Below are 12,380 nucleotides of genomic sequence, written 5' to 3' on the forward strand. Positions count from 1 at the left end.
CCCCCGGCGTGTCACTGCAAAAATTTCCTGGACGTGCGGGCTGGGGTTACGCTTTCATGCTACCCTGACTGGTCTACCGTATCTGGGTCGCCCTGAGGGGTTTCCCGATCACCAGGATATCCCCTCTGCTGAGGCATCGAGCGGGAGGTATAGGTGCCATTACGAGAACCTTCCTGTATAATGCTGTCTCGGGCAGTGCTGTGAACAGATGCTTGGAAAACTCTAAAATCCAAATACTATGGTAAGTGCACACGTTAAGCTTTGCGCACTTTTCTACAAATCCACATAAGTGGTAAGTGTGCACGTTATGCTTTGCGCACTTTCTAAAATCCACATAGCTGGTAAGTGTGCACGTTATGCTTTGCCCACTTTTCTAAAATCCTGTATGGTAAGGGTTAAGCGTTATTGATCTCGTTCCCTTTCTCTGAGTTGGTTAGACCCCGGTACCTTGGGCTCCACTCAACTAGTGTGTCTCTGTCGACACACACTGGCGGTACTCGGTATCGACAAGTACCAAAAATAAAAGTATCGTATCGGGCGAGTACTGGAAAAAGTGTTATCGGTGCATCCCTAATAATAATTCTCAACTTGATCAGATGACAATTAGACATCATAAACAACAATCTTTGTCACTCACCTTATGCGAAGGTTGGTGTTGTTTAGCATTTACTAAGCGCTGTATGTTGGGCTGAAGTGAAGAAAGTTGCAAGTGGAGATTAGTCTCGATGTTAAGCTTATTTTGGTATTTTGTCTTGAGTGCCACCAATGCAGAAAATCCAGCTTCACATAAGTATGTTGTCGGAAATGGCATTAAAACCAGTTAAACTCTGATCTGGTTCTGATCTCAAAATCACGTTAAAAATGTTTATGCTTCATTTACATAGCCTTCCTTATATGGTATCAGCCCATATATGGGTTCATTTGAAAGCTTGAAAAGGAATACCATTCCTTTTGGTTTTTATATTCATAAAGCAGTCAAATTAAGCTTAGAAATGTATTCGTCCCACACACGAATTTCCGCCTAACCATTGCGAATAATTTTTACGAAGAATGTGTATTTTATATATTTTTCACAAAAAAGTCAAGTCATATATCACAAGAAAGCTCTCATTCTCAGGAATTTGACGATGTAGATTATTTCATTGTGTGACAATCACAGATCGAATTATCTTCGATAGAATCGCGATGTAAAATTTTGTCATCTCTGAGCGAATTTACATTTATACTCGTAGCATTGCTTCAGTCAGCCGCAAACAGCCACAAATATCTATATACTCTATATTATCTTTTAGACTAGGATCTCTTCTTTCAAACAAGACCATTTTCACGTTTCTGCGTGCTTCCATCGGTGAGATATATAGCGTTTTGTCCAGATTGCGCAATAGACGCTCGTCTGGGGGAAACGCACTTTCCATATCATAAGCACGCACAGCCAGCACGTCTGATGTTATAGAGATCTGTGGTCGCTTGTGGACTGCAATTGGTCAGATTACGGTCTGCCAGCTCGGCTATAAAGAATTACACTCATATTTTGTAGTTCAAAGGGTTTTCTTTACAATGAAACCATTTGTTTTCATTTCCTCCATTGTATGTGTGTAGGGTAAACATTTGAATTTGAGTATGTAAAATTTAGGCGAAAATACCAAAAACGCCCCAGAGAATAAGTGGTTAAAAACCTCAGAGCTTTGTTAGAAAGATCAGGATACACTGTATCCAAAAATCCATCAAAGATTTTTGAGAAAATGTTAATTTTAATGCATTGTCACAAGATAAGTCAATGAGGCTGTCATGCTCTTTTGCACTTAAACTTGTTGACGGCTCCCTAACACAAATTTGCAAAAGGATTTTCAATCCAGGTAACCTGAACATCTGGAGATGGAAAGTAGTCACGCAACTGGCTCTTCAGTCCTTGGAGATGCTCTTCAATCAGCTTTTTAACCGAGGCTGGTAGACTCATGGCTTCTTCTGTCAAACAATGTGACAAATTCTCAAACAATTTGGAGTTTGATTTGCAAATTCGCCTGACCCAAATGTCCAGTTTCTTTATTGTGACTTCGATTTTATTTTGGACTTGAGACGATGTCATTGATTTGCCTTGAAGACTCAAGTTTACTCCATCTAGGTGACTGAAAATATCATAAAGGTAGGATAATTTTGCAAGCCACTCAAAATCACGGTCCGAAAGGGGAAATTTTGAGTCAGATAAAAAAATCTGTGCTTTGTTGCTTAATTCAAAGAGACGAGTAAGCACCCTGCCTGTTGAAAGCCACTGTACCTCAGTGTGTAAAAGAAACTGAACATGGTCACTTCTTTTTTTTTACAGAGAAGTTGAATCAAACGTGACTGAAGGGGCCTAGTCTTTATGAAATTGACTATTTTAACAGCCTCATCCAAGACACATCTGAGATCTGTGGGCATCTTCCTGGTAGCTAGTGCTTCCCGATGTAAACTGCAGTGGATGGAACTCATAAGCGGAACCTTTTTTTTTTACAGAGAAGTTGAATCAAACGTGACTGAAGGGGCCTAATCTTTATGAAATTGACTATTTTAACAGCCTCATCCAAGACACATCTGAGATCTGTGGGCATCTTCCTGGTAGCTAGTGCTTCCCGATGTAAACTGCAGTGGATGGAACTCATAAGCGGAACAACAGGTTTCACTCATGCAACGACTGTTGCGATACCCCACCATGGCTTTTGCCCCGTCTGTGCTCAGACCCACGCATTTAGACCAATCTATTCCATTTGAAAAAATAAATGCATTCAAAATATCAAATTTACAAAGAGAAGGAGGTTGGAAAGTTTTGCTATATCGGTAGATTCATCCAACTGTAGGGCATAAAAGAGACTCTCTTTAATGTTTTTTAACCAACTTCTGAGTTATATCATCTGCCATTTCATTTATTCTTCTCTCAAGTGTATTATCTGAAAGTGAAATCAGATTTAACTGCTTGCGGGCCTTTTCTCCACCCATCACGCCAACCATTTATTTTGCTGCAGGTAAAATCAAATTTTCACCAATTGTGTGATGTTTTCCAGACTTTGTAATGAGCTTTGCAACACAATAAGATGCCTCCACTGCTTTACTGTTGTCGTTGCCAGAGAACGCAGTTTCAAATTTTTTTTCCTGGTTTGGAACTCTTTTTTTGTTGTCAAAAAACTCAATAGGCTTGGACGCATATCCGCTATGTTTTGTCTCCAAGTCCCATCGTAGTTTGTTCGGTTTCAAAGCTTCATTTGACAAGACTTCTGAGCATTCAACACAGAGCGATAGCTGCTCTTTCTCCGCTCCCACACATGTGAAACCTAGCGCTAGGTAGTCACTACAATATTTTCTTCGTTTAGGTTTATTTTGAGTCTTTTCAGTGTCAGGCTTACTTGTAGATGAAGAAACGTCTGTATTTGACCTTTTCAGCAATCACGTTGACAGCCATTTATCCATGTTTAAATCTGTCATGACATGTATGCAGCAAAAATATGTTAGATAAATTGGCAGGTTGTTATTAAACCAATCAGTGAGCTCGAATAGTGAACACATAGTAACAGTTTATTATTTATTTCTCGTTATTTAATTATATATCAAATTATGATATTTAATTATGACTAGACATTTTTACATATATTAACAATATTATTATTTCTATTAATAATAATAATTGGCGGCCCTCCTGCAATACTGTTGTGGCCCACAGGTTGAAAACCACTGGCCTAGCCCGTAACAGGTAGGTTACATGCGTAACCTGAGATGTTTACGCTCACTGCATAAAATAATTTATTCCATGATGTTGGCTTCGGGTAAACTCATTTTTCACTTTGCAAGCACATAATGCATGCAAGATGACAGAAAATGGTTAATAATGAAGAGATGGGGAGGGTGTGTATTAGCATGTCTCCATAACCATGTTTTGAATGATTGTTAATAAAATGCATTTTAGGACACATTTACATAAATTTGCCCTTTTAGCAGATGCTTTCAATTATTTAAAATGTAAAGATTGGAGGAATACAAAATAATGATAAGAAGAACAATAATAATAATAATAATAATAATAACAATAATAATAATAATAACAATAATAATAATAAAAACACCACAAGGAGATAGAATTGCTTTGAAGTGCTTTGATGGATAGAAAATGTTCAATAGACACTATGCAGTACAATAAACTATGCAATACACTACTCACATGTGTACTACATGAGCAGGAGTGCAATCACACAACTTTGAGTGTGATACTGCTTTTATGCAACTGTATGACAGAACAAGTATATAAATAAATAAGGATAATCCAAAGAGAGTCTAAAAAAAACTATTGTTTGTGAAACCACCTTTTTTCACCACAGATTTAAAAAACATTGATATTTAAACAGTAGAAAGCCTCTGTTACTAATTCTGAAATGCCACTTTATAATTACCAACGATGGCTTGGGCTGCGCTTCAGTATTTTAAGTGTGAAAATAATATTATCTGGGTCTGATTGAGTTTTCATTCTTTGCCATGTTCACTGAGGAAAGCAATATCTTTGTCATAGTATCCTTTCAATGACTAAGGTGATTTCACATGATTGGTATCTGCACTGGCCAATTCTCAATGAAGTAAAGCATCAGTTTGGGTCCTGTTGACTGGTTCCCGATGTTTAATTACTGAATGAATCAGTGTTGTTGAGTGACTTTGTTGAATGATCTGCTGACTTACCCATAAATACAGTCACTTGGTACCACCCACTGGTTCACTCAATGACTCGAGACTGGACTGGACTTGCACAAACTCGACAATGAAGTCCTCATTTCAATGCATTTAACCCATCCAAGTGCACACACACAACATTGAGTAGTGAACACTCACTGTTGTGGGCAGCCAATTTTGCTGCAGCATCTGGGGAGCAATTGGGGGTTAGATGCCTCAGTCATGTGTATTAAAAGTGGAAGAGAGTGCTGTTCATTCACTCCCCCCATCTACATTTCATGCAGTGTGCAATGTGAGAACAATTAAGAACATCCCGTGGTAACTAGGATTTACACAAGCTTCATTCTGGATCCAGAACACCTGAGAAGAGATGATGCCAACCCCTCAGAGGACCTCAGATGATGCCAACCCTGAAACAACATACAGAACTACCACATTTTGCTATAAGTTTGATTGCATCATATAATAATTGCTGTTAAATTATTAAAAACTTGCCCAACTCAGTCCGAGCAGTCCTTAGCCATCTTCAAGAATCGGCTAAAAACACATCTCTTCCATCTTTATTTGACCCTCTAGCATAGCAGTGATATGAAAAGCCATGTTTCTGAATGACAGAACCTAGTGATGCCATGTAGACATTGAAGAAAAGTGGTCCAAGAACTGAGCCCTGAGGCACCCCAGTAGCTAGATGTTGCAACTTGGACACCTCACCTCTCCAAGATGCCTTGAAGGACCTGACTAGAAGTAGACTGCTATTTTGAGGAGACAGCAGATTCAATTGAACTCAGACCACCTCCTTCAGGTAGTTTTGGGTTCGGTACCTCAGTGCGCTCCCACTTTCGCACCCACGTTCGCATGACAGCTTTCACACTAGCCAAACATACCGAACTCTGACATCAATCGAACCCGGGTGCGCACCAAACGTGCTAGTGTTAGAGACTTTAAGACATGCAAAATGTGTACTGTGTACTTGCCTGGTTAATGTTTCCAGGTATCGAGTCACAAGAATAAAAAGAGGTAGTAGAGGCAGTACATGGAAAACTGATCAAATGCCAATAAGCTGAAAAAAATCTTCAGCTCACTAACCTTAGGTCCTGCCTGATGTGAATGGCATTAGTGTTCTGAATGATTATGTGAGTTTCTGTATAGTGAGAAAAGAAAGGGCCATGCACTGATCCTTGAGGTACCCCATGGATAGCTGACGTGATCTCCTCTTCTCCACGATAGGTTGGACTCAAACCTACCTAAAAGTGTGGTTCCTGTAATGTTGAGTTTACGGTCAGTGTATACAGGAGGGTCTGGTGTTTCAAAGACATCAGGTCTTGCACATTAAGAATGAATGTTTTGGAGACAGGACACTTGGATAGCTTTGAATTTACCCAATTTCTAACCAAACTTTCGACTATTAAATGTTTTTGAGGTGAAAACTAGTACTACCACCTTTGGCTGCTTTCTATTCTCTACAAGAATGCAGGGAGCTGGCTTAGCCCCTGTTGAGGAAATTACGCAATTGTCCTATTGCAAGTGTGTCTTTTCTTTTTATGTAATGATTTTGTATTGTAACCAAATACACTTGTTGTTTTAATTGTTTTATTGAGAAAATGGTCTATTAAGTAAAAAGACCACACTTGTTGTTTGAAGCATTTATTAGAAAAGTATAGACAGAGAAAAACATGTATTAGTAAGAGCTTTACTAAAAAGGAAAAAGGAGGGAAAAAAGGAGGCAGGTGTTGTGTTGCAGACAAAGCGCAGAAGGCAGCATAGGAGAAGAATCCGAAGAAGAATGAGAAGATGGAAGGCCTTATATATACAAATCCTGAGGGGATTCCGGGAGCTTATGATGTCACAAGACATTGCAATTGACAGGCTGTTTATAAGAGACTGAAATGCAATGATTACATCAGATGCTGATTCTTTGGAACAGCTTCTCCAGTGCCAGATGCCTTGCTGTTAATGCCTTTGACAATCAAAGCTTGCAAACGATTTGCTTTTGTTTTTATTTTTGTTTTTTATATTAGTATTCTGTATGTAAAGTATTTAACCTGTAGACAATAAAACTCTACTTAAAACCAAGAAGTTCACCTGCCAGAACAGACTTGAGCAGAACAGACCACGGAGAAGTCTTCTGTGACCTGTTTTGTAAGTATGAAAACTTAGATGCTTATGATATAGGACAGATTTGACTTACTTTACTTAACCTGAGAAAAATTAAAATAAGGTAGAAGGTGTACAAAATTTAGTACGATAAAACACCCCGCAGGCAAGGATTGTTGGGGAAACCAGAGCACCCAAAAATTTGATACAGCTTTGCATCTCCTCTTCCTCCAGACACAGGGAGAACATGCAACTCCACACAGAAAAGTTTTCTAGCTCAGGTGGTACCCGAACCAGGGACTTTCTTGCTGAAAGACGACAGTGCTACCCACTGAGCCACCGTGCCATGCCAATTCTTGCACTTGTTAAAATTACAAATGACTTGCTTTTTGCGTCAGACCAAGGCTGCATCTCATTGCTAGTTTTACTTGATCTTAGTGCTGTGTTCAACACCATAGATGATGACATACTCATAGATCGATTACAAAACTATATGGGTATTCAAAGATGGTTTAGATCCTACCTGTCCGATCGCTACCACTTTGTTTATTTAAACGGGGAGTCATCTCAATTATCACCAGCAAAATATGGAGTGCCACAAGGATCTGTCCTAGGTCCTCTGCTATTTTCGATATACATGTTGCCCCTTGGTAATATTATTAGAAAATACGGGATTAGTTTCCACTGTTATGCTGATGATACTCAACTATATATCTCAACAAGACCAGATGAAACTTCTAAATTATCTAAGCTAACAGAGTGTGTTAAAAATGTAAAAGATTGGATGACCAATAATTTTCTCCTATTAAATTCGGATAAGACAGAGATATTACTTATTGGACCAAAAGACAGTACACAGAATCTCTTGGATTACAATTTGCAACTAGACGGATGTACTGTTACTTCCTCTACAGTCAAAAATCTGGGTGTTATATTAGATAGCAACTTGTCTTTTGAAAATCATATTTCCCATGTTACAAAAACAGCATTCTTCCATCTTAGAAACATTGCCAAGTTACGAAATATGTTACCTGTTTCTGATGCAGAAAAGCTAGTTCATGCATTCATGACCTCTAGACTGGACTATTGTAATGCACTGCTAGGTGGTTGTCCTGCATCTTCAATAAACAAGCTACAGGTGGTCCAAAATGCAGCGGCTAGAGTCCTTACCAGGTCAAGAAAATATGATCATATTACCCCAATTTTACAGTCTCTGCATTGGCTACCTATTAAGTTCCGTATCAGTTACAAATTATTATTACTTGCCTATAAGGCCCTTAATGGGTTAGCTCTTGCGTACCTAACTAGTCTTCTACCACACTACAATACATCACGCTCCCTAAGGTTGCAAAACTCTGGACTTTTGGTAGTACCTAGGATAGCAAAGTCCTCTAAAGGAGGTAGAGCTTTTTCGCATTTGGCTCCCAAACTCTGGAATAGCCTTCCTGATAATGTTCGGGGTTCAGACACACTCTCTCTGTTTAAATCTAGATTAAAGACACATCTTTTTGGCCAAGCATTCAAATAATGCATCTCATAATTGTGTACTGCAGTTATATCTGATCAAATGCACATTATTATTCTTTAGCTTGGGTTAAACAAATAATTTTTGCTTGGTTGGAACAGCAGCTACATTAATTATGTCTATATTTGTTTCTCCGTTTCTGCCACGGGATTAACATCCCGTGGTAACTAGGATTTACACAAGCTTCAGTCTGGATCCAGAACACCTGAGAAGAGATGATGCCAACCCCTCAGAGGACCTCAGATGATGCCAACCCTGAAACAACATACAGAACTACCCAACTTTGCTATAAGTTTGATTGCATCATATAATAATTGCTGTTAATAGTGTTCATCCTTGAATTTAATTCTATAAAATACATAGACAAAAAGTATAAGATCCCATTAATCAACCCATACATGTGTCCTAACAAACTGCTCTGTTGTTTCTGTGTCTGCAGATACACAAAGCTGAAAACTGCCACCAACATCTACATCTTCAATTTGGCACTGGCTGATGCTCTGGCCACTAGTACACTTCCATTCCAGAGCGCCAAGTATCTAATGAACACCTGGCCCTTTGGAGAGCTTCTTTGTAAAATTGTCATAGCCATTGACTACTATAACATGTTTACCAGTATCTTCACCCTCACTATGATGAGTGTGGACCGTTACATTGCGGTGTGCCACCCTGTGAGAGCACTGGAGTTTCGTACCCCCATCAAGGCCAAAATCATCAATGTGTGCATCTGGATTCTCTCCTCTGCTGTTGGAGTGCCAATTATGATCATGGCAGTTACCAAAGTGACAAACCAAGGTGAATATGTATTTAAAAGCAATATTTTTAGAAAGCAAGTTGTACTTGTTGGAAGATGTGTCTTGATATAACCAAGCAATTAAAATTTAACCATCTTCAAAATCTAATTTAAATGTATTCCATAACAGGTGCAACTGTCTGCATGCTGAAGTTCCCTAATCCAGACTGGTATTGGGACACAGTGACAAAAATTTGTGTGTTTATCTTTGCATTTGTGGTACCAGTGCTAGTCATCACAATCTGCTATGGTCTGATGATCCTACGTTTGAGAAGTGTCCGTATTCTCTCAGGCTCAAAGGAGAAGGACAGAAACATGCGTAGAATCACTCGAATGGTCTTGGTAATAGTGGCTGCCTTCATTATCTGCTGGACACCCATCCACATCTTCATCATTGTCAAAACACTTGTAGACGTCAACCAAAAGAACCCCTTTGTTATTGCCAGCTGGCACCTGTGTATCGCACTTGGCTATACCAACAGCAGCCTCAATCCTGTCCTGTACGCTTTCTTGGATGAGAATTTCAAGAGATGCTTCCGAGACTTCTGCCCACCCTTCCGAACCAGAGTTAACCAGAATAGTCTTAACCGAGCCAGGAATGCTACAAGGGAGCCAGTGTCAGTTTGTGCACCTTCAGAGGCAGGAAAGAAGCCAGTATGACTAGGCCTGGAGAGGATCCCACGGGGGTCCCAGTCCAGAAGAGTTCAGCAGGACCTGCAATCTGAGGTCACTCAAATCTCCACTACTGAATTCTAGGAGCAGAATGGAAGAGCCACTTCCTACGTCTTGGAAAGTATGCAGCTCCACAGTACTCAATACTATCTCAAGTTTTGCATATTCAGAAGGTAACCAGAGAGACTGAGATAAGCAGTTCCTCTCCTGCACCATTTATTACTTTATATTGTGGATTGGCCCTAGTATTCCTTCGGAAGAAATGGTAACACAATGATGAGCCTCTTCTGAGCCCAATATCCAAAACAGGGTAAATTATCAGGGTCTGGTGGACTTTCAGAGTCTGAAATCTTACTGGTTCTGAGGACATAACCTAATTCTGAATGAAGGACCATTCGCTGAAAGTCTGTAAACAATGGATGAATAAATTCCCTGTGAGTGAATAGCTGCTGGTACATCAAAAAATGAAATCCAAGACATGCTACAAAAGCAAATAGTGAAGATGGGTTCCATTTGGAGGAAATTGGCTCAAAAATGAAAAATATTTTCAGCAGTTGATTATATATTTTATTTCCTCTATCTCTCAGAGTTGCGGACAAGCCTTGGGGAAATAGAAAAAAACTAAAACAAACATGGGAAAGTGATGTAAAAACTCTCCTCAAATGTCATAAACCCTAGTGATAGAAACTGTGGGGATGATGGGAAAATATGTCTTGTCCCAGAATAGACTGCTGTCAGATTGGAGAAAACTGGAATGTTATGACATACAGACTAGAGAATACAGGTACATCTCAAAAAATTTGAATATCATGAAAAAGGTCAATATTTTTCGTCACTCATTTCAGAAAGTGAAACCCATATATTATATAGATTCATTTAATATTGATGGATTATTGTCCATTATTGCTTAAGACCAGCTCACGATACCAAACTCTGCATCATCTGTGGCCTCCTCCCCAATTTACTCCATCACTGTAGTCCATGAACAAACTTATTTTCTAATGTTGCCAATCCTTGTTCAATTACAGTGATGAGGTGTACATAACAAACTTCTGAAAACCACCATTTAAGGACATTCCCAATATGGTTTACTTAAAGCAGAAAGTACACCCAACTGAAGAAACGATAAATGGAATAAATGATCCATTAAATGTCACATCAAAATTGCATTAAATTGGCTTGGTTCTACATTTACGTGAAATATTGATCATCTCCAGAAGCAAGGTCAAAATTCACAAGAAGTTTTTCCTCTGACATTCCTGATATATTAAGAAAAATATTATTGTAACACTTTATTTTGATGGTCCCTTTATAACATTTTGTTGACAATAAATAATGTTGCACCTACATGTGTACTAACTCTCATCAGAGTATTAGTAGACTGTTTGCTTAATATATGCTAACTCTTTATTGTCATGGTCTCCCAACAGACATTCTACTGACTATAAGTAACTTTGCAAGTACATGTCAACTTATTCTAACCCTAACCCTACCAGTCTACTAATACTAATACTCTAATGAGAGTTAGTAGACATGTAGGTGCAACGTTACTTATAGTCAACAGAATGTGTTAAAGGGACCATCAAAATAAAGTGAAACCAAAATCTTTGTCATTTTTGGAGCTCAACAGCCCCAGTCCCCATCCACTTCCATTGTATGGAAAACATTATGCTAAACACCTACATCTGTGTTCCATGAAAGAAAATAATAATTAGTACTACACAAGGGTGATTAAATGGTGATAGAAATTCAATTTTTGGGGTGAACTATTCCTTGCATGCTGTGTATTTATCGCAACTCTCGTCCTACAAATCTCTAATTTAAAATTATTTTTAAAATTACATTTCCCACCATGAATGATACATGAGTCTGTCATGTTCACCCTGCGCAGACTGTCTGAATGCCTCATAGATGCTTCATGGGCTCATACTTAATGCAACACCTTACTGAATCTGATTTCTGCACTGGGATACCCCGGAGTGGCTTTCCGTTTGCATATAAAACACCTGGGATTTGGAGTGGCTTTCCGTTTGCATATAAAACACCTGGGATTTGGAGTGGCTTTCCGTTTGCATATAAAACACCTGGGATTTGGAGTGGCTTTCCGTTTGCATATAAAACACCTGGGATTTGAAGTACGCCAGGATGTCTCACAAATTGCTTCACCTCCTCTGAGGAAATGCACTCTAACATGATTATTATTCTAATGAGCTTTGAGTGGGACTTCCATTAGTAAATTCCACTTGTTTGAGTCTCTCGTACTTTGCAATTATGTCTTTCTGGTTGAGCAGGGTTTTTCTGAAGGGAAAATCTCAGTTGTCGTATGTTTTTTCTTTTTAGTTCATTATAAAAATACTTTTGGATTCCGTTTGAATAGGTTTTTATGATAATGCACAAAGATAGATTTCATGATTTAGTGATTCCTCTGTGATTATGAGAAGTACCGCAGCTTAAATTCTGCATAAATTATTGAAATTTTGCTTGAGGAAATTAAGTGTAAGACAAAGTATTTAGTTTGTTCCATGAATAGGGCTGTTTTTGGCTGTAAAAGACTGATTATCTGACAAACAGTTTGCCAGGATAAATTAAAATAATAGTACACTTAAAAAG

General features: G+C 38.7%; 1 protein-coding gene across 1 annotated transcript in view; it reads left to right on the top strand.

Moving 5' to 3' along the window:
• The window catches only part of oprd1a (opioid receptor, delta 1a), a 19,802-nt gene extending 9,948 nt beyond the window's left edge, over positions 1-9,854 (top strand). Inside the window, exons 2-3 of the mRNA XM_016544353.1 lie at positions 8,745-9,100; positions 9,229-9,854. Of these exons, the coding sequence (XP_016399839.1) occupies positions 8,745-9,100; positions 9,229-9,758 (886 nt within the window). The 3' untranslated portion in view covers positions 9,759-9,854. The remainder of the gene's footprint in view (positions 1-8,744; positions 9,101-9,228) is intronic.
• The last annotated feature ends 2,526 nt before the right edge of the window (positions 9,855-12,380 follow it).

This window comes from Sinocyclocheilus rhinocerous, unplaced genomic scaffold (genome assembly GCF_001515625.1).
Source record: "Sinocyclocheilus rhinocerous isolate Xijiao unplaced genomic scaffold, SAMN03320098_v1.1 scaffold1300, whole genome shotgun sequence".
Lineage (NCBI taxonomy): Eukaryota > Metazoa > Chordata > Actinopteri > Cypriniformes > Cyprinidae > Sinocyclocheilus > Sinocyclocheilus rhinocerous.